The 23,596-nt window shown below is 44.8% G+C and overlaps 1 protein-coding gene across 1 annotated transcript; it reads left to right on the top strand.

Moving 5' to 3' along the window:
* Positions 1-424: 424 nt before the first annotated feature.
* Positions 425-22,564, top strand: LOC135374600 (actinia tenebrosa protease inhibitors-like). Its single transcript, XM_064607538.1, has 6 exons — positions 425-483; positions 6,436-6,501; positions 8,484-8,660; positions 16,014-16,079; positions 19,020-19,193; positions 22,397-22,564. Exons 3-6 carry the CDS (start codon positions 8,534-8,536, stop codon positions 22,537-22,539), a joined length of 510 nt encoding a protein of 169 aa, XP_064463608.1. The 5' UTR covers positions 425-483; positions 6,436-6,501; positions 8,484-8,533; the 3' UTR covers positions 22,540-22,564.
* The last annotated feature ends 1,032 nt before the right edge of the window (positions 22,565-23,596 follow it).

The raw sequence follows: 23,596 nt of genomic DNA on the forward strand, positions 1-23,596 counted from the left end.
TTCGTCCCATTGCGATAAAATCTACCTCCTGGGCGCTTCTAGTAACTATATCAATCAAAACTTACCCAAGATTTGATGAAAAATTCTTCGTGAACCGGGGATTAGGCCTACCGGCCTCCATCGCTTCTGGCAGGCTCTGGCGAAATGCGCATGCGCCGTGCAGGAAGCTCGCTATGTGCGGTGCCATTGGCTTCACAGGAGCAGGTTGTAGAGCATGGGATGGTGATCCAGGATTGGCGAACGAAAGTCTCACGTGATCAATTTAAACCCGACGTCATTAAACCAATGGTTTAAGTAAGTTGGTGAATACGGGTACATGAGTCTGCCTTAAAAAAAAGAAACGACCAGATGTCGAGCAAATGACGTATTTTGCTCGATCTAATCTGCCTGTAATACAGAGGTGAATTGTTCTGATCCCCGCAGATATCTCAGGACAAGACCAGGTCCAACACAGGAGCTCTATCCCGTATAACCCTGAAGACAGTAAGTCACCATCGTCACCTCCAGCATCACTTCACCGAATCTTTTCATCGAGTCTGCGTTCAGTAGCCAGTGTAGCATATACAACTGCAAAGACAGAACCTGACCGCGTAATATATAGTGTGTACCAACTAGTACGTCGAATTACATAGTTACAATTAGAGAGCCACCCATACGTCTTTGTGTAGCAAATGGCGGATGCCTAAGGCCTCTGGCGTACTGCTGTACTTCCTATAGAATAGCGCATAATATCTACCACCGTATAGGAACCTAATGCAATCGTTTGTGGAAACATCTCTATGAGACAGCATCGTCACTATATCACTCTTAAAAATGAACTTCACCGCATAGCACGCTCCTAGCCAACCATAATCTCGAATGATATCGTTATGTGCCCCGATTTGTTGAAAACGGGAGGCGTACGCCTTTTTTGTGACACTCAAGGCCTGTTCCGACATATAGCAGCGCATTAATATAGCGCTACAAAGTAGCGCACAAAAACAGCGCTCAGTGTGATCGGATGGTTCTCACTTGCAAACCGGCGGTAGCACTATAATTTAGCGGAAGTTGGGTGGTTGTTTCCGGTCTCTCCCATCATGGCGCTTCAGGTATTCAACGGCATGCGGACGAACAAGTTCCATCACTTGACAAAACTGAAAATTGCCATACATTTTGGATGACAAACTCACCGGTTCCAATGCCGTCGCCGTGCCACGAAATGCGGAAGCAAAACAACCCCACGGCTTCCGCGACGTCACCTCTGAAGGGCCTTCTGATTGGCCGCACGAATGTAGTGCTAATATTAGCGCTGAAAAAGTTGACAGGAGCTCAGCTCCGCGACGCTCTAATTTTTAGCGGTTTGGAGCACTGCGAGGAGGAAAATATCGCGCTATTTTCGAGCGCTATATAGCAAATCGCTATATGTCAGAACAGGCCTTCATGCTGTTCATAATTGTCACAGAAAAGGCGTACGCCTCCCGTTTTCAACAAATCGGGGCAGATAACGATATCATTCCAGATGATGGTTGGCTAGGAGCGTGCTATGCGGTGAAGTTCAGTTTTAAGAGTGTACGTGTCGACGAAATTCCAGTCGTTGGTTGGAGCTAGGACTCGGAAGTGGTAGGTTCGTACTCTATCATCAACAGTCTCAGGTTTTCCCCGAGTGTTTTCACTGCCTATGCAGATTGGTGTCTGCTCAGTTCCCCCTGAAGACATCAAGAAAGGAGTAAAACGGGGAGTAATCGCAGCTTCTACTCCCCTAGTCTGCGATTACTCCCCATTTTAGTCCCCTAACCCGACATTTAGTCCCGACATTTACTCTCCAGGACTGCAAATTGTTACTGAACTTCACGAATGGTCTCCCGAATGCAACAGTCTACGTAAATATGTGCCCTTGGTCAATTTGAACGACATAAGGCTGTATAACTCAGCCAACGTAGCAATTCTCCAGTCACACAGAGTAAGAAACAGTTAGCGCATCTTTCTTCGCAAATTGTGCCCTATGTATGGCGCAAGATTTTATATGACTCGATATGTAACGGTTGACGGCTTGCTTCAAAGTATTTTCATGCATGCACACGAATTATGTACTTGAGAGAGAGAAATACATGATGACGATGATATGGGGATGACTTATGTACTTGAGACTCTTACAACAGCGCGTGAAATGCGGTCTTCACTCTGTAACATTCATTTACTCCCATGCAGGGCCGGCGATAGGGGTAGGCGAGTAAGGCGACCGCCTTAGGCCCCGCGCACGAAGCCCTCAACCAGAGATTACTTTTTTTTTAAATATCAAGTATGCACTTAATCGCACGCAAATGAGAGAAGAATGTGTTATGTGCCATTCCGTCATGTGATGCGAAAAAGTCCCACTTTTAAGAAAACTTCACCAACCCTGCAAGCTATAACCGAGGATTTCGCACCCTTCTCTCCTGCTGCCATATCTCGTACTGCTATAAATCTCCCACTGCAAAAATCTTATCGGTTATCTTTTCATTACTGCTGGTGTGAAACAGGCCCCGCGATGTGCCCTTGCCTCAGGCCCCGCACACCCCTAGCACTGTCCCTGTTCCCGTGCATTTACTCCCGAAAGGGACTATTTTTTGTGGCACTGCATTTAGTCCTCAAAAGGAGCAAAAATATTTCGTTTTTTTTTTCTTAGAGTGGAGGGCGCATACTAATCGAACGTCTCACGCCCTTTTTGTTCTCTGCCACCCGTTTCTCTAAATCCGTACGATGATCAAATCACAGTGATAACACGAAATATTGTCTGGCAACGCGCAAGGAGCACAAAACCCCACCCATATTCTTGCGCCTAAACTGGATGCGGAAAAGGCTCTCTGTCCACTGCACTGAGAATGTCCAGCGGTGTCTTCTAGGTCAGTGTTTCCCAAAGTGTGGTCCGCGGACCCCTGGGGGTCCGCGAGAGTGTCCGTGGGGGTCCGCGACCGTCTCTCACATTTCAGTGAGGATTTTCGTCCCCACAAGCACGCGTTCGTACATGCCGCCCGATTTCCAAACACCCAGACCTTCCAAAATTGCTACAAGCATGCTTCAACGGCTAGCTTCTAATTTCTGATAGAAAAGTCCTGCAATGCACGTTTGTCCGCGTCATACACATACAAACAAGAAGAAGAAACCAGTTCGGAATCGTTTCTGAAGCTGTATCGAAAGCGCGCAGCAGCTGACGAGGTTGCTGGTTATGCACTGGCTGTGACGGTGTGTGTGTGTGTGTGGGGGGGGGGGGGGGGGTCCGTGAATTGGTTCTCATCGCTTCCGGGGGTCCGTCACCGCCAAAAGTTTGGGAAACATTGTTCTAGGTCACGGGTGCAGCTCGCATTCCATGCATAGTTGCGAAAGAGGTACATTCATGGGAAAACTGCCACTCAACGAAAATCAACGATCGAAGCCAATGTTCGGGAGCTGCCGATAATTGAAACAGAGTCACTTTGTGTTCTACAGAATAATACACTCTTAAAAAAAGGGTGTACTTTAACTCTTTTTTCTTACGACATATATTACTCCCTTTTTGGAGAGTACGTTTACTCTCAAAAAGGAGTCTCCTCACTGCCTTCAGACCAGTGATTTCCCCAGAAATTCACTACTGGGGGGGGGTGCCGAGCTTTCAAGGGCGGGGGGGGGGGGGGGGGTGATGCTTGGTGAAGGTTCCACTTAAGGAATTTTTCTTAGACACGGAAAGAATCGTGGCAAAACGGTGACATATCTGCGCAGCTTTCCCGGTTTATTTGTACATGTTACTACTTTAGAACACAGTACATTAGAACAGAGATTCATTGTGAACGGCATTTCAACATTAAGACGCATAATCACACGACCGACAAAGATCAGAGACTACCATCTTGTCAACGAACACCTACACTCTAAATCTTTTCACACCTTTAAAGGTGTAACAGCGTGCATGGCGCACGCCTTTTTAGGTGTAATTTTGGTAACATCATAATGGAGCATGGTTTCGCACAATTTTTCTTTACTCGAGTGTTGTCTGTCGTGCAAAAATTCAGTCTTGCAACATCTCAACATTGTTAAACAGTATTGTAGACACTTGCGCGTGCTCGATTATCGATAGCGATGCATATATGCATTAGCTCGTACCTACGATATCCAAGACATAAAGAAAGCAAGATTTGCACTGACACTTGATCTTTAGTAGTGCTTTCCAATTTTTGTAAAATATCATCCTGGAGATGCAATCTTACGCAACCAGGTTGAATGTGCATAGCGCACACCTTTAAAGGTGTGAAAAAGTTTACAGTGTAGCAATCAACGGTGAAAACCTTAGAATACCTCGCTTGGTTGAGTTCAGCGCAAATGGCTCTTGATGATCCACATTGAGTTTGCGTGCTCGTACATACGCGCAATATATGCATTGCACAGTCACTTTCAAATGATTTTGGACAAATGCATGGTACGATCATCTGCATGACTGTGGTCCTACAGCCCAAGTTTGACAGTACAGGATGTAATTCGCTGCGCCTGACTCACTACCAGAACGTGTTGGTGGCCGAGCTGGGTGGAGTCACCTGAGAAATTTCAGGGGGGGGGGGGTTGCAAAAATGCAGGGGGGGTGTAGGGAAATCCCTGCTTCAGACTCTTCAGAGAGGAATGTTACTCTCCAGTAGGAAGTTAAAGGGTCCGAAGCGAGTGAGGAGGTTCCTTTTTGAGAGTAAACGTACTCTCCAAAAAGAGAGTGATATATGTCGCAAAAAAAAGGAGTTAAAGTACACCCTTTTTTTAAGAGTGTATAGTGTTCGTTCGAAATATCGGCGACTTCAGTCCTGGGCCTTTTGCTTCCACGCTCTAAGAAAAAAAAGGAGTAATAGGGGGAGTAATTGCAGCTTCTAGTCCCCTAGCCCGCACATTTACTCCCCAGGACTGCAAATTGTCACTGAACTTCACAAATGGTCTTCCGAATGCAACGGTCTATGTAAATATGTGCTCTTGGTCAATTTGATGGCACAAGGCTGTATCACTCAGCCAACTTAGAAATTTTCCACTCCTACAGAGTAAGAAACAGCTCTTCTTTCTTCGCAAACTGTGCCCTATGTAAGTCGTAAGATTTTATATCGCTCGACATATCATTGTTGGGTGTCTGATTAGAAGTATTTTCGTACAGGCGCACGAATTTTGTTCCTGACACTCTTAGAACAGAGCGTGAAATGCAGCCTCCACTCTGTGACGTTCATTTACTCCCGTGCATTTACTCCCGAAAGGGACTATTTTTTTGTGGCAATGCATTTACTCCCCAAAAGGAGTAAAATTAGTCTTTTTTTTCTTAGAGTGCACCTACCTTTAAAAAACGTCTGTATTCTGTACTTTTGGAGATCATGACGACGTTATTCCACAGAGTGGGATAGTACTTCGAACATCGTTCTTCAATGACACTCTAGTAAGGCGCACAAGAGGTAAACGAAAATGAGAGAGAAAAGACCACGCTAAGCTTTCGTATATAGATGTAGCTCAGTCTTTTTTTAAAATTTCCTCGTAAAGACTGCGAAGCAACTGGTGTTATGAACATCACAGATGTGGACGGATGCAGAGAGAAGGAATTAAGAATGGAGAGGGAAACAGGGCTGGTAGTACGCGTCATGTGCCGGATTCTAGGGGAAGTCTTTGGAACGAGCTTGGAGCTACGACACTCTAAGAAAAAAAAAAGGAGTACTTCTACTCCTTTTGGGGACTAAATGCATTGCCACCAAAAAATAGTCCCTTTCGGGAGTAAATGCTCGGGAGTAAATGAATGTCACAGAGTGGAGACTGTATTTCACGCGCAGTTGTAATTAGGAATCCCAGGTACATAATTCGTGTGCACGCACGAAAATACTTTGAAGCAAACCATCAACCGCGATATATCGGGTGATATAAAATCTTGCGCCATACACTGGGCAGAATTTGCGAAGAAAATTGCTATGGTGGCTGAGTTTATTTATACTGCCTTATGCCATCAAATTGACCAAAGGCACATATTTACATAGACTGTTGCATTCAGGAGAACATTCGCGAAGTTCAGTGACAATTTGCAGTCCTGGGGAGTAAATGTCGAGAGTAAATGTCGGGTTAGGGGACTAAAATGGGGAGTAATTGCAAACTAGGGGAGTAGAAGCTGCGATTACTCCCCGTTTTACTCTTTTTTTTCTTAGAGTGTGGGATGTCTTCGGGGGGAACTGAGGAGACGCCAATCTGCATAGTCAGCGAAGACACTCAGGGAAAACCTGAGACTGTTGATGATAGAATACAAACCTACCATTTCCGAGTCTTAGTAATTGTGTCCAGGGGAGTAGAAGCTGCAATTACTCCCCGTTTTACTCCTTTTTTGTCTTAGAGTGTACTTGTGAGTGTATGCTGTGTGTCTTGCATCTTTTTCTATTTGTTCCTTGAATTGTCTCGTACCTCGACCTCACTCCATGTTGACGTTTAACCAAAACCTCTATGCAGTAAGGTACAGGAAGCTCGTGCCTGTAGACGATCGGTTCACACCTCGTATAATCGCTCCTCCAGAAAGTAAGTAACCCAGCAGAGCAGTGATCGCACGACGTAGATATAATGCACTTAGGCCCATATTAGTAGCTTCAAGAAACACCAGCGCTGTTAGCTCTGAGAACACAATTGCACGTTACCAGGCGACCAGGAACCGTCGGCGCATGAAAGAGTTGAAACACGTGGTAGATTATTACGTACAGTGAACCCTCGTTAATATGACCCCCGATAATCTGACATACGCGCTTTACGACCATACTCATGGAGAGCAATGCAGTGAAACCTCCGCAAATCTCCCCCGTTATAATATGACAATTCCGCATTATGACCAAAATTTTTGGGAAACGACCATGGACATAATAAACGAGTGCTCACTGTAAACGAGAGGTTCGAAAGAGAAGAACCTTAAGAGGAGTAAACAGCATAATTCTGAAATGTGTAAGATTAGCAATTATGTTTCATCGTTGAATATGTATATGTGACGACAAACAGAGAACGTCCGTACCCAATGGAGTTGGCGGGCGCCCGCGCCAGCCACATATGTGACATATACCGGGTGTCTCAGTTAAATCCCAGGGCTAAATAATTCGCGAACCGGTGCACCAATCGAATAACTTTCTTTTCTGCAAGTATCTGTCCAATACCGCCTACAAGATGCGCACCGCGTGAATGAGCGGGAGGCGCTCATTATTTGAATAAAAATTCGAATGAGTTTCGTGAAAAAAGCTAACTTCTAAAGCAGGGCGCCGTCGGCATTAAAATGGGTACTACCCTTTTTGGGACCTTCAGTGGACACCTTTTAGAGAAAAATCTGCCACCGAAGCGGGTCATTTGTTGCAGTAATTAATTGGTTTCGGTTTACGTATTTTTGTCGCGGCTGGTCGCGGCGAAGCGCAAAAGGACGTAATTCATTGGTGTAATTCATTGGTGTAATTCATTGGTGTTATTCATTGGTGTAAGGACGTAATTCATTGATGGATAAGGGAGTGAAAGAGCGTCCTTTTGCGCTTCACCGCGACCAGCCGCGACAAAAATATGTAAACCGAAACCAATTAATTACTGCAACAAATGACCCGCTTCGGTTGCAGATTTTTCTCTAAAATGTACCTGCTGAAGGTCCCAGAAGGGGTAGTACGCATTTTAATGCCGACGGCGCCCTGCTTTATAAGTTAGCTTTTTTCACGAAACTCATTTGAATTTTTATTTAAATAATGAGCGCCTCCCACTCATTCACGCGGTGCGCATCTTGTAGGCGGTATTGGACAGATACTTATAAAAAAGAAAGTTATTCGACTGGTGCACCGGTTCGCGAATTATTTAGCCCGGGGATTTAACTAACACACCCGGTATATTTAGGGTTCCGCGTTTTCGGTTTTAATCGAAAAACACCGAAAACCATACGTTGTGTAAATTTTCCCTCATTCGGTTTTAATCCAAAAACACCGAAAAACATACGTCGTGTAAATTTTCCCTCATTCGGTTTTAATCCAAAAACACCGAAAAACATACGTCGTGTAAATTTTCACTCATTCGGTTTTAATCGAAAAACACCGAAAGGGACATTCCAGGACATGACAGAGATAAATTGCAGCAAATGCCCAGCACGTTGTTGATACAGATCAGAAAACCATACAGAAATGCGATGGTTGTGAAAAATATCCGTTTACTTTTTCGTTTGTCATAAAATGCCACCGCAGCGAACAACGCCATGTTGAATGAGCATCGTGCAGAAATTAGATTGTGATTTCTAGTCGCCGATAACTGTCGGGTAAAAGATGTACACGCGGGGAAAAAAACATCGAAAAACGCCGATTTCGTGAAAATCAATAAACATCGAAAAACATACGCCGAATCTGCCCAAAAATAAAAACCGGAAACGCGGAACCCTATATATATGTGACATATATATGACACATATATGTGACATATATCAGTTGTATTGTCAATATTATTAAATGTCAATATACGTGCCAATATGCATCGTTATGATGATGGTGTGCACACAGGAACGGGCAATGTTGCCGTGTGTTACCTACAGCCGGATAAAGGACCCTGCATGGGATACTTCCCGAGGTTTTACTACGATCGAGAAGCGCAAAGCTGCAAGACTTTCATCTACGGCGGTTGTCAAGGCAACGAGAACAACTTCGCGAAGGAGGAAGAATGTCTGGGGGCATGTGGGGGTAAGTAACAGTGATGGTATATATGTGCATGCATGTGTACAGGGTGTCCCAGCTAAGTGCCAACATATTTTTTAAGAAAAAGAAATATATATATATATATATATCTTTTCCCGAGATGAAATCAATTGCAATACAGTGAACCCTAGTAAATACACTCTAAGAAAAAAAGGAGTACTTTTACTCCTTTTGGGGAGTAAATGCATTGCCACAAAAAATAGTCCCTTTCGGGAGTAAACGCACGGGAGTAAATGAATGTCACAAAGTGGAGACCGCATTTTACGCGCTGTTGTACGAGTCCCAGGTACATAATTGGTGTGCATGCATGAAAATACTTTGAAGCAAACCGTCAACCGTGATATATCGAGTGATATAAAATCTTGCGCCATACTAGGGCACAATTTGCGAAGTTTAGTGACAATTTGCAGTCCTGGGGAGTAAATGTCGGGACTAAATGTCGGGTTAGGGGACTAAAATGGGGAGCAATTGCAAGCTAGGGGAGTAGAAGCTACAATTACTCCCAGTTTCACTCCTTTTTTTCTTAGAGTGTATGACTCCCGTTAATCTGACATACTCGCTTTCTGACCTGACCTTTGTTTTCGGGAACCGTTCTGCTGGCATGCAAATCCCCGTCGATAATATGACAATCCGTTTATCGGACAACGACCAAGATTTTGTCACAAGTAGGGTCGAACACAGACATTATCTTCCCGCTATTATGACCGCGTCGCGTCAAGTGCTTAGAACGGCGGTGACCAGGTCACAGTGTGCTACTGTTTTCTCGTGAACATGGTCGGAATGAAAAGCTGCGTTACCCGAACGAGGCAAGCGAACCCCTACAGGTTGCCGCGTTATTTTTTGAGCAGATCAAGGTCGATAACGTGTCCGCAATTGATGGTGCTATTGTCCATTTAGAAAAATTGTTTGACGTAGTTATTGTTAACAGATTTCTCAGAAAATAAATCATAATCACGTCGGCTTTTGTTGTGCGCAGCGGTGTGTCCGGTCCGCGGAGGGTGCGTTTCTCCTTAATATGACAATTCGCTTCATGACCAAAATCCGCGGGAACGGCTCTGGTCATATCTAGGGTTTCTGGTTTTCGGCATTTATTTTCAACCCAATTCGGGGCGTGTTTATCGGCATCTATATGGGGGACTATAAATCGGATTTTTTCGGCATCTATATTCCGCCCAAAAAATAAATGCCCGAATACGGGCATCTATTTATTTCGCATGAAGGAAAGCCTATTTTGCGCGTGAAGTGACAACGAACCGAAAAGAAGTGAATCGATTCATGGCTTCATTAACAATGTCTTTTATTGCCTGTGCCAAACCAGCAAACAAGGAGACTGCCTCTTGTTGTGATAGATGCAAGCGCACATCATCATGCTCGCATCTGTCATAGCGGCTCGCTCCTTGCGATTAATAACACGCAGTTTAGAGAACGCGCGCTCAACATTAGTGCTATAAACAGGAATAGCCAGTATGCTTGAGGCGCACCGCGATAACAAAGGCCAAACAACAACTTTATTTTCGACCTTGGAGAATGGGGTAACAAAGGCCATGTGCTGGAACGGGTCGTCCAAAACTCAATAGCAGATATATCCACCTGAGGGGAAGGGCATACAGCATATTCGAAAAACTCGCGCTTTATATCATCCATACGAGATTCATCTCGTAGAACAAATAAGAATAAGTCATACTAATAAGTCCTCATACAGTGAAGTGCCTTGAAGTGCCTCAGGAACGGAAACAGGGGTCACTCCAACTAGTAACTGGAGGGGAGTAGATAGAGGAATAGAAAAAACACAAAAATTAACTAGAAGGCTAGGGCAGGGGATGAGCGATCGGCTTTTGAAACTGTTTGGGAGCTCCGTACACTCGTGATCTCTTTTTAACCCGACAACAACATACCATAAAGGTTCTGAATAGTAAATTCACTAAAGGTAGGTGTGTCACTAAGTACGTGTGCTGCTAAAAGGCGGTCACCGACCGACACACACAAACGCAAACCGAAACAAGAGCACAGCCCGAAGATAATGCCACGCTTGAGAAATAGTCGACAAAGGGAGATTCCAAGGGGATTTCTCTTTGCCGTTCCAGGAATGGCAGCTGTCAGGATACGAGAAATTCGGATTTTTTCGGAATATTCCGAATCTGAAAAAAATCATTCGGGGGGTGTTTTCCGGCATTTTTCGGAAAATGCCGAAAACCACGAACCCTAGACTCATATCAACGAGGGTTCACTGTATATGGTGAAGGGACCTCCCTAGGAAGGCATTAGCGGTTAGCGGGCTCCTAAGACAATGTCTTAACTTTCAATAATTAACTTTTTAATTAGAAAAACTACGAAGTTGCTCCAATGAGAACGTCTGATCTCTTCGGTCACCTTATACCGGGTTCATTTTCAGAAAAAAAAAATCTGTTCGATATAGATCGTCTGCAAAAAAATTCGTGAAACCGTTACAAAACCGGTTCGGGAACCGAACTGTAAAGAACCGGTTTGAACCATCATAATAGCCTTCTGGAGCTGAACCGGAACCGAACCTTTATCGCCGAACCTAAACCGGAACCGGACCATTAGACGTTTCGGTTCGAATCTCATGTGTCACCAGAAGCTTCGGGGGTTCAGTGGGACATGGGGAAGTCGCACACAATGCTCTTCCTCAATCGGGTCAACGTCTTCCCAGGCGATAAATACAGTAGAGATTCAGGTCTACTTGTCTTTGCACACAAAGACAGGTATAATTTGTGTGAATGCTCAGTAACGACCGGAGTAACGCGTTACTTTTCTACTCGTTACTCAATTACGTTTGGAGTCGAGTACCGGTAATTGGTAAAGGTAATCAATTACTTTTTTCCGTACAAGTAACGGTAACGGTAGTTAACGATTACTTTTTTCGAGTAACGGGCACAAGTCTGCAACTGATTAAGAAACACGGAAAGTGCGTGGTTCGGGAAGGTTTATACTAAGGCCAGTGGAGGAGGGATGTGCTCTGATAGGACATACGCCGATCAGGCGAAGCTTTACGAGGGTAAAGCCTCGCGTATGTTGTAACTAGTGATGTCACGAACCTGGCAAGGTTCGAGTTCGCAAAAGTTTCGCAAAACTTTCGACCTTTTCTCAGAAAAATTCGCGAAAGTTCGCAAAAGTTCGACTTCACAGCGCATGCGCTGGCGTGCCCTGCCCGGATACGTAAACACTTCAACGTACGCCACTCAAGGCTTAATTATGCTTAATCACATCAGACAATATGGACTCCTGTACGGTATGTTCGATAAATCAGTTTGCTTTCCTTGGATTTGTACTTTTCTAGCAGCAGAAACTTACCTGCGCCTACCACGCTACCACCTAGCATTCTTACATACACCTCCGCAGAGTAAACAGAGAGTCGGTAAGGAAAAACAAAGCACGTAAGGACAACGGCGCAAAACTGTTAGCAGTTCAATCTTAAATGTACAAACTTCGTTTACCACGAAGCCAGAACACTAGTGCGCTCTGGTCTGGAGACGACTTTCGTCGCTTACCTGTCATCCAAGACCCCACGAAAAAAATCCGCTAAATTCAGCTGAGAATTTTTGCGAACCTCTGCGAAAGTGACAAGAAATTCGAAGGTTCGTCCAACCTTGCGAACCACTAGGTTCGCCAAAAGTTCGTGACATCACTAGTTGTAACAGCGCGTTGTCCTTCTGAATGGTCTTCCTTGCATGATGCGATCAACCAATGCATCGCCAGTTTCAAAAATACTTGAAAGCGTCAGTTTATGTTTAAGAGACAATCTCTTCTGCGCAAGACAACAGAGAACGTTTGTTCGCAAAGCGTTCAGAAACGGCGTAAAATACCGTCAAAACAGAAGTGCTGGAGTGTTCTCCTTGTATTACACTTGTCAATGACACATTTTTCAGAATTCCAGGACTATCCGTTGAGCCCGAATTCGCAAATATTTTAGTGCGCGACACTCTATCGAGATGACAGCACATGTTCGGGACGCACCAAACTTTCATTTATTAAAAATCAACGGCTTACACATTGTCCTCTAAGAAAAAGTCATTGACTAGAGAAATGCTAAGAAAACACGCCAGTACCAATGTTATGATGGTCGTTCAGTGCGTCCACGTATCTTGTGAGAACGAAAATCGCCCATAGACTTCTGAAGAAGTGATGTCGCCTTAATGAAAAGCCAAACAGATGATTTCTTATGGTGCTCACAGCCACCGTGGAAAATAGTTGGATTAACGTTGCTACACTGTAAACTGGAAAACACCCTTATGGGTGTAAATGGCTTGTCCTATAACTGACACCTCTTTTTACACCGTACATGGTCTGGAACACCCTTTTTAGAGGGTGTATTCCGTGTAAATCACCCCTGGAAAGGGCGCTTTTCTTTGAAAATGCCCTCTTTTGCACCCTTTAAACACCCTTTTAGGAGGGTGTAAGATCGTTAAACACCCTCCTAAAAAGGTGTATAAAGGGTGCAAAAGACGGCATTTTCAAGGAAAAGCACCCTTTCAAAGGGCGTTTTACACGGGATACACCATCGAAAAAGGGTGTTCCAGAACATACGGTGTAAAAAGAGGAGTCAATTATAGGACAAGCGATTTACACCCATAAGGGTGTTTTTCAGTTTACAGTGTACCGCTTATGTGTTCATAACGAAAGCTTCGGCAGTTCGTGACGTCAGAGTTTCGGTTCATGTTCTGTTGGAGACATCAATCCACTCATTAGAGACAAAACCTGCGCATCATATTTCACCCATATCTCAAAAGATAACTCTCAATAAATCCTACCTCGGCCTCACACATTCCTGCTGTCCTCAAGTAGCTATTGCTTAACTCAACGCGAGATGCAAACCAGGCCTGTGAACTCAGTCGTGAAATCTCATTCTTCTTCTGTGATTCATCTCATCATTCCTTCACCGTTTGTTAGTCATCTTTTTTTTTTGTCATCTTTGTCATTAATCTACCTCATCCTTCTTTGATCATCTGTTAGTTTTTCGTTATTTCCAAATTATTTTTCTTTATTTCTTATTTCTTAATTTTCTTCCTTTAATTCTTTCTTATTCCTTCCTATTTCTTCCTTTCTTTAATTCTTATCTTTTCTTTTTATTTATTTATTATTATGTCTTATTTCTGGAATAGCAAGCCGACGTCCCGTTTGGCTGACCTTCCCCGTTTTGTTTTCCTTTTTGTCTAATAAATATATCCCCCCCAAACCAGGCGTGAAAGTGACGTTCCTTCCGCCCATTTGTCTCCAAAATAGTTTGTTTCACATCCTCACGTAGCTTACAGTCCAGCAGAGCCCTAATATCAAAATTGACCGACTGCCCTTTAAAGGTACTATAAAGCAGTCGAGGTCGAACCTATACAATCGGCATGACGTGAGAGTGCTAGACTCAAACGTTCAGCACAACAAGTAATATGCGTAGGAGTTTACCCTAAGTATTTCTAATTGGTAAATACAAACGCAGTCAAGAATGTCGGTGCGACGCCTTTTGAGAAGAAGTCCTCAATTTGTCAAGCAACCCTGTAAACAAGGAGACCGATAAACAGATGCTTTCCTGTTGGGATTTGCAAATACTATCTTTTGAGAAAATGTAATTTGTGTGAAAGAAAATAAACAAAAGTCGAAACTTGCACTCAGTAGCTAAACGTCTATACCTGGGCCTTGTTTCAGCGCCGTGGCGCTGCAATCGTACGTCGCTCTGTTTGGCCCAGAGTCGTGCGCATGAGACATTTTCGCCGCCGTACTTGGCGGAGTTGGCGTTTCGTCGGTCTGCTTCGCCACAGCGTTGCCAGTAGATTTAAATTTGCATTTTTTCGGGAGCTATAAGGTCTATGTGAGAAATTTTTGCGGCATTTTACTCCTGAGGACGTACACAATTCAGGGCACACGAAACATGAGGTTCCACCTCGACTGCTTTATAGTACCTTTAAGGCTATTCTCCTCTCATTCCTCTACTTATTAGCGCAGGCGCAAAGAATCACGCACCCAGAACCGAAGAGGAATTATGTACGTCAAGGAATAACGATTATTGAACTCAACTTCATCCACATACTAATTATGGTTTACACTCATTTCGATATTTCGCAGGAAAAAATTGGAATTCACTTGCATCTGAGGTTAAAAAAGCGACTAGCCTTCATATTTTTTAGAAATATGCTCTCATATAAGATGTGAATTTAATTATGTTGTTGTCGTGACTCACATTGGTTTTTCATGTACAGGGTGGGTGCTAGAAAAGGTCAGTCACATCTTTGCGCGTGGCGCGGTACCTACTAGAGAGCGTAATTTGTGCCAGAAAAGCCTGGGAATGAATCGTAGTTAACCAGGCACTACATAACAAAGTAAATACGACCGCACAAATTTTCATCTTCATGCATTTCTTTTGCGCATACCGATGTAAACACGGTGGTCTGCCACTAGTTGAGCGCAGCTTCCGTCTAGGGGCGCTAGCGGTGTCAAAAGCGAAAACAAATTCGTGTCGGCTAGCGCCCCTTTGCGGATGCTATGCACAACAATTTGCAGATAGCCGTGTTCACATCGGTACAGCGCATAGGAAATGCACGAAGAGGAAAGTTTGCGTGGTCGTATTCACTTTGTTATTATTATTATTATTATTATTATTATTATTATTATTATTATTATTATTATTATTATTATTATTATTATTATTATTTATTGGTCCATCAAGGGGCCTTTAGGCTATTACATGAAGGAGTGAGCACGTATATGCAACACACTGGCACTGTATATCAAACAATGAACATCGACTAAAAAAAGAAAAAAAAAAACAAAACAAAAAAAGACAGCAGACAGAAAAAGATTATAACAAGGTGAAAAGCAAAGAATATATCTACGATAGAGAGCAATGATGTGCGTGTACATGGAGCGACAATGGTCAAGTGAACTCTGCGATTAATGCGTTGGTAAACTGGATATGATCATTGAGTTTGTTATGCAGTGCCTGGAAACCACACTTTTTTCAGAGGCTTTTCTGGTCCACCACAAATTACGCTCTCTGTGGTAGCGGAAGCCTGTCCGTCAGGTCGGTATCGCGCCACGCGCGAAGACGTGACTGACCTTTTACAACACCCACCCTGTACGCCGTAGGACTGTACCTATAATGTTGTCACTTTTATTATGCTCACATATGTATTTAGTTTGTATGCATATTTAGCATTACTGCAGATTTGCGGGACCGCAATACGGGTTCCCTAGCGGTCCTACCAAATATCTTTTGAACGCCCCCCTGATGGGACAATAAAATAAATCTCTCTCTCTTAACAGTTGTCGAGCAAATGATGTAATCTTATTTTGTCTGATGTGACAGAGATTAATTGATGCTTATCCTCGCAGGTATCTCTGTACAGCACGAGATCCAACAGAGAAGCTCTATCGTGGATGCCCCTATCTCTGATAACCGTAAGTGCCGGTGATAATCGTATCTTCGTCGTCGATCCAATCTTTACATCTTCATCCAACCCTTCAGCTCTGATGTACATCTATCGTTTCTTTCATGGCAATTTGTGATTGAGTTTGATTAATGGTAATGTATGAATTTTTCTGACACCGGTATTATTAATGACACTTCAATGATGCTTGTCGATGTTCAAGCTAATTTCTCCGTCAGTTCTTTTAGCCTGGGCATTTCAGTTTTCGAGTAAATTCGTGATATTTCACTGATTTTGCAGTACACTATAGTACACTTACACTGACGTACTAGTGTAACGCTAGTACACTATAGTGTACACTTTACAGTACACTGATTTTACAGTACCCGAGTTTCTTTTGCGCCATTACAACTCAAATCATCATCCTCAGGTGGTCACACAGCATAGAAGATTGGTACTAACTTTAATTTCTATCCGATTAATTATGTTGACGTGTCACGAATGATGATTTTATTATTTTTCATAGCTCCTAGAGGGGCAGTCAATATGTCGAGGGAAAGACAGTAAGATGGAGACGCTAATAAAACAAAGAGTAAAATCAAACTGCTGCGATAAAATGGGAAGACCAAGTAGCTTTTCTTTTCTCGTTATCTCGAGACAAACTATTCTGCTAAAAGCTTTTTACTGTTCCTATGGACGTTCATCCTTGCCCTCCACTGCATAAGAGGAACGGGAACGTATTATCGAGGTAAAGGCCTCAAGTCGTGAGGGCTTTTGGCGTCGCGGAGCAGAAAAAAAAGAAAGCCTAACTGGCTTCGTAGCTAACGACGTAACGCCGTCAGGAGTGTATACTGACGCTCATGGAGTTCGTTGCGCAGGGCGTACACTGTAAACTGAAAAACACCCCTATGGGTGTAAATCACTTGTCCTATACCTTACACTGCTTTTTTTTTACACCGTATGGTTTGGAACACGCTTTTAAGAGGGTGTATTATGTGTAAAAAAACCTTTGAAAGGGTGCTTTTCCTTGAAAATGCCGTCTTTTGCATCCTTTATGCACCCTTTTAGGAGGGTGTTTAACAATCTTACACCCTCCTAAAAGGGTGTTTAAAATGTCGTCTTTTGCACCCTTTATACGCCCTTTTATGAGGGTGTATAAAGGGTGCAAAAGACGGCATTTTTAAAGAAAAGCACTCTTTCAAAGGGTGTTTTACACAGAATACTCTCTCTAAAAGTGGTGTTCCAGACCATACGGTGTAAAAAGTGGTGTGAGTTATAGGACAAACCACTTACACCCATAAGGGTGTTTTTCAGTTTACAGTGTAGTACTAAATGAACGTCGAAAGTATTTTCTATTGAGTACCACATATAAGTAATTATTGTTTTTGAGCGTCGTAACACTATTTTGTGGCAATCCTGGGGAAGAGGTGGCTGAGAAGACGGCGAAAAATCACCAAAGTAGCCAGAGTAGCGGAAATGACGTCATAACTCTGCGGCGAAAACTAGTCAGTGTAGGGAGTGACAACTCTTCTCTGGGTAGCCGTTGCTATGACGTCACACACAAGCTAGCAGACGACCACGCGTCGTCTGCTACCAACCGTTCTCTTGACAGACAATTTGGATGGCGTTCAATTTGGAAATGTAGGACTGGTTAAAAACTGCAGTACATTTTCAAAATCAGCTAGAGTGCACGCATTTGCGGTATAAGTTGTTAAACAGACAGTATGCACCACTTCCACGTCGTCTCACCCGTCAGGCCAGTCCGCCATTCTCAGCGCAGAGTAACTCTAGTCATTCGAGAATTACGGCCAAAGGTGGCTACTCTGGAGTCACGTGATAACGAAGGTTCTGACGTCGTTACCCAACTCCCTGGCTACTCGGGTTGAATAAGAAAACACGCCAAAGTGTCGCCTGCGTGGGTCAGAGCAGGCCGCGAGCAGTTCAAATCCATCTCGCCTCGCCGCGCATCCTGAATCCACGAAGCGCTTCACTTCGGGCGCGTTTTCTTATTCGACCCGAGTAGCCAGGGAGTTGGGTAACGACGTCAGAGCCTTTATCATCACGTGACTCAAGAGTAGCCAGCTTTGACCGTCATTTTCGAACGGTTACTCTGCGCTATAAATGGCGGACTGTCCTGACGAGCGAGACGATGTGGTGGTGGTGGCATATACTCTCTGTTTAACAACTTACCACAGATGCGTGCACTCGAGCAGATTTTCAAAATGTTCCACAGTTTTTAAGCAGCCCTACATTTCCAAATTGAACACCACCCAAATTGTCTGTCAACAGAACGGTTGGTAGCAAAACGACGCATCGTCGTCTACTATCTTGTGTGTGACGTCAGAACGACGGCTACCCTTCTTCAGAGCAGTTGAGTTTCACCGCCGCTGGGTGTCTCTTCCGGGTGTACAATGGCAAGTTCGATGTTAGCCTATGAGGTGTCCACATCCTCGTGTTGTTCTCCCACTTGCGGCTTTCCAGTGTCATGGACTGTTGCATGGCGAAACGGACACGTATAGCAATCTCTAAACAGCCTTAGTCGCTGGGCGAGAGTTGGTGTTCAGAATGTTGCTCGAGTCTGTCTGAGTTGCTACAGGAAGCCGGCCCCTGTGGCCGGCCTTCCATTTGATGTCAATATACTCTCTCTTCAGAGCAGAGTAGAGTAAAGTTGTCACTCCCCGGGCGACTCCGGCTAATGTTCGCCGCAGAGTTATGACGTCATTTCCGCTACGATGGCTACTCTGGCTATTTTGCGCCGACTCAAAGTAAGACGAAGTTGCCAGACTTGAATAAGAAAACGCACCCTTGGATAACCAACACCATGTCACTGCTGCTGCACAAGGACATAAGACGCTCACAGCTCTCCTTGCATTCAAAATGACATTGCACGCCACTTTCTGACACGCTGAATGTGGGTAGATCGTATAGGTAGACAATCGTATTGCACACGTATAATGTGATACTTTTACAGAAGAGCTACCGCGTATCTGTTATCAACCGAAGGACCCAGGACACTGCGAGGCCTACTTCGAGCGGTACTACTATGACTCCGTCGAAGGTATCTGCAAGAAATTTATCTATGGCGGTTGTCAAGGAAACAGCAACAATTTTAAGACGATTGAGCAGTGCAACATTACTTGCGGTGGTGAGTGAAAGTTTTGTCTCCTACGCAGGTACATCACCGTTTCACTCCATGATCTCATGTCCCTCTTATACAGCACAGTAAATCACTTTACACCTTTCTTTGCTAAAAAAAAAGGTGTATTCTTATACAAACACCCTTTTCTATTCCGGAAAGGGTGCAAGAAGAGCATTACTAAAGGTGTAATATCGACATACCCCACGTTTTATCCAATGTCGATCATGAACGGTGTAAAGTGGGGTGTTGAAACAGGTGTTTACCGGCTAAAACATTTTTTTTTACACTCCATTTGTATTGGGAATATGGTGTTAAAAATGGTATTTTATTTCGTGAAAGAAAAAAATATGCTGGTTTCACAGCTCCGCTCAGCGAGTAATCACATTATAGACGATAACCTGAGTTAAAAACTGAGTTAAAAACTCATTATTTGACAGGGAGGGATGTTAGGAATTTAGCTGATATCTTTGCCTCGTCGCAAGCGTGGATGTTAATTGCAAAAACGCATTCCCGTCATCGTTACAAACGTTCCCCCCCCCCCCCCCCCCACATGTAACGAACGTTCCCCAAGAAATTGTATTTCAGCATGTGATTCATCCGACAAGGTAATATAGGCTACTGAGGGTGGCCGAGGTCTGTTCAAGCCTCGGCACTCACGTTGGTCCCACAGTGTTGTTACCAAGCTAACGAGGCGTGCCTGCGACGCATTGCGCTCCGGTTTAGGTCCCACGACGGAACACCGGCTGGAAGTCTACCGTGTTCGCGGTGCTGCTTGCCATAGAGGCAAGAACGTCGAACTGTATGTCTCGGCCACTGGTCACGGCATGCTGCCGCGGAAGCTTCTATTACACTAGCTATTTGCGAGGGAATATTTGCCAGTAAACAATTCCATCATAAAAGGTGTTTTCAATCGAATACTCCCCTTTTGAGGATGTTTTTGAACGTCCATTATAACAGTGTTTTATTAGGACTGCGGACGTCCCACTAGGACGTCCCACTGCTAAGCGGCGCAGCCGCGCAGGACACAAGATGGCGGTCTCGCTCGCCGGCGTGGCTGAGTGTCGCTACTCTGCTCCCTATTTAGTGGCTCTACTACCTGCGTTGCCGGTCGGCCACAGGGGTGACACATTCCCGCCATTGTTGTAACTACCCTCAAGCGGGTGCTTTTGGCAAAACTGCCATCTTGTCCTGGTCGCACGTCATAGGAAACGTCATTTTGAGGTCATGTGACTCTGTTGACATGTCGTTTTGCCGCTTACCGACATATTTCCGTTAGAGCCCTGCGCGGATGAGATTTTTGGCATCCGCATCAGACCCGCATCCGCGCACACGTTATCCGCGTCCGATCCGCATCCGCAGCATACACAACATTTTACATCCGCATCCGATCCGCTGAACAAAACGCACCAACCGCATCCGATCCGCAAGATCCGCACGTTTGGAATGACGCGTAAATACCGCATGTTGGTGTCATTTCGGATGCCTCCGTGCTCTCACGGAAGGACTCTCGACGACAAGCAAAGTAAAACCTTTCAGCAATCGTTCAACAAACGCGATATGGAGAGACTTCTGGAGCGCGTGGAACACTACCTCGCCGGTGCTCGCGTGGTTCGAGACGCCAGAATGCCTCCTCTCCAGTCTTGGCCGTGCACGGTCAAAGGTGTACCCGAGCATGCGCTCGCTGTCGGCGCGCAATTGCTGGTGGAAAGATTGCAGCACGCGGTATATCCGCATCCGATCCGCTACCGATCCGCTGCTTTCGCATCCGCATCCGATCCGCACCCGACGTCAAGCCTTCCGCATCCGATCCGCACACCGCAGAAAGTGCTAAATTTTCATCCGAATCCGCCACTGTCTTGCGGATATCCGCGGATATCCGCTTCCATCCGCGGATGGTGCAGGGCTCGAATTTCCGTCGTCATAACGCCAAGAGATGAACGTATTTTGCCAGCGTAAACTATGCGGTGCTTCTTCCGCAACATGGTAGCCCATTTCTCTTTACTTTAAGTACATCGCATCGTCTCAGTGAGTCTTAACGTGCGGTCGTCATCACATCTTTGGAAGTCGTCAACAGTAGGAGGCCTCATGTGCGAAACTGCACGTTTTAGTGCGAGATTATCGGATAAAAATAATTGCCGTGATCGAAAGACATCCAAAACGTCGCGCAGAAACGACAACCGCATTGTTTACAAACGGTTTGGCCGCCGATCACGGGCGCCGCCATCTTTAAGGTCACGTGTGCCTTGACGTTTCCTGTGACGAGCAATACATTGGATGCCACCCCTGTGCGGTCGGCGCGGTTTCGGTTCCCCTAGAAGTCGGCCCAGGACGCACATTTCCCCAGGGCATCAGTCGTGACGTCGCCCATCAGACGTTGCCCACATACGTGAGGCCGACAACGGCAAGCCCTTTCACCACCACCATCATCGGTTTCAGCTCACCTGCACATTAAAATTCGGCTTATGGACATTTTAACGCGCGTGCGTGTTTCAGGATTTCCTAAACGTGAAATGCCTCGTAACTGGGACAGCCTCTCAATATGCAATCTCGCTTTTGCCCGAAATCCCCCAATTAAAAACTTAACGCATTTTAGGGTAATTAGTCATCTCGTAGTTGCGCACTTTCTTGGAAAGGATGTGCGGCTGGCCGCAGAACTCAACGGCTAAAGCGACATCTATTGTTCTCGCGTAGCCTTCTTATAAAAATGTTGTAAAGCTCTAAAAAAAACCTGAATACTGAAACACCGAAGAAATGCACTTTTTGTCTGTATACCGAGGCAAGGTGACGCGTTGTTATGAGCGATGAAGCCGTCGGCGTCGTGGATTGATTTGGTAGAGAAGAAAGATTTGATGACGTCACTGAGGGCCAGAGATCGTCGGTACGCCATGCGAATGATTAATCATCATGAATCCATCCAATAACAGAATTATTTCACGGCGAAAAAAAAAGAACTAACAAAACCCACTAAAATGTACTCCAGCTGTATCTGACGTGCACGCGGCCTGGGGGCGACACTGGTAGTTTATTGAGAACGTGGAGGATTTAGAATATTTCGCGCGATTTTATGTGAAAGAGGGCGCCACTTGCACGATTATTTTTGCGCTCGTACCTGCGTTACATTGATGCTATAGAAACACTTTTGTTGTATGAAATCCTCACATCATCGAGGGCAGTACGAGCGCATCCTAACAGGTAATTATTCTGTGCAGGCGATTCGAGACACCTGACATCTCTCTACTCGAAGGAGACCGAAGCTTCTGGTCATGGTAAGCACTCCTTAGGCTCAGAATTTACGAAAAGAGAAAAGGAAGCACGGACACACCTTATATCTTTTGACCGAATGTCTCGGTGAGAATGTGTTCGCTCACCGTATCTTGGAAAGAGATGCAAAATTTCCGGAAATTTGGAATCGCTCGAAAAAAAAAAAAAAACGGTTTCTTTCGGGGTTTTTTCCAAAAGATTGGGAAAAATGAAAACATACGCGGTTACTGCTGTTTTGGGAAAATCTAGATTGCAGACTACTCGGGAAATTATTCGAGCTTACTGTATTTTTGATAATGGAGGTAATTGTGTGAGCAAGTCCTCGATTACGTTATCTGAGCGGGAAATACAATTTCTTCAAGGTGGGCACGGGTGAACCTTAATATCTTTTCACATTTTTTCCTCGTATAAGATAAAAAATATTACTCGTGTACTTGAACTTGGGAGTTGTGTGGCGCTGTTTGTATTTTTCCTTTCTTTTTGCCTACCTCTTGTGTCAGTAAAGTTGGAAGTGACGCTCGTCCTGTCTGTTCCTCCGTCTCTTTGTCTTTTGCCTCGTATTTACCTCATTATGCATTCGCACCAACTAGCCCAGTTGCTCTTCGTGCTGCTGAGCGTGCGATGCATTGCAGGCCAAGCCACAGCATACAATGAGGTAGAAACTTTAGTAGTGTCCAGTGGCGTAGCCACGGGGGGGCTAGGGGGGGCTCGAGCCCCCCCTACCTGCCGCGGACCGACCCACACAAATCGTGCAAATCCGAGAACACGACGATCCGTGTGACGATCGCGAAAGTTCTTGCAGTTCATGGCGTCTATCTAAGAAGCACTCTTGAATGGTTTTCAAAGTATGAGCTTTTCAAAATACCTCCAATCTCGTGACACCACTTCATTGGTCATGACAGCCTATACATGTAATCGTACTGTGAACGTCTAAATCAACTATTTTCGTTCCTTTTTTTAATCCTCAGTTCGCAGTGTGCACAAGTATGTGTGTGTGTGTTGTCGACACAGGATCAGCGGGGGGGGGGGCGAGTTTTCGTATCGAGCCCCCCCCCCCCCACCTTGGAGGTCTGGCTACGCCACTGGTAGTGTTCACCCTATAGACATAAATGCAGAGCAGAGCATCCCATGAGACTACTGTCTACTCA

The sequence above is a fragment of the Ornithodoros turicata genome, unplaced genomic scaffold (assembly GCF_037126465.1).
Source record: "Ornithodoros turicata isolate Travis unplaced genomic scaffold, ASM3712646v1 Chromosome86, whole genome shotgun sequence".
Lineage (NCBI taxonomy): Eukaryota > Metazoa > Arthropoda > Arachnida > Ixodida > Argasidae > Ornithodoros > Ornithodoros turicata.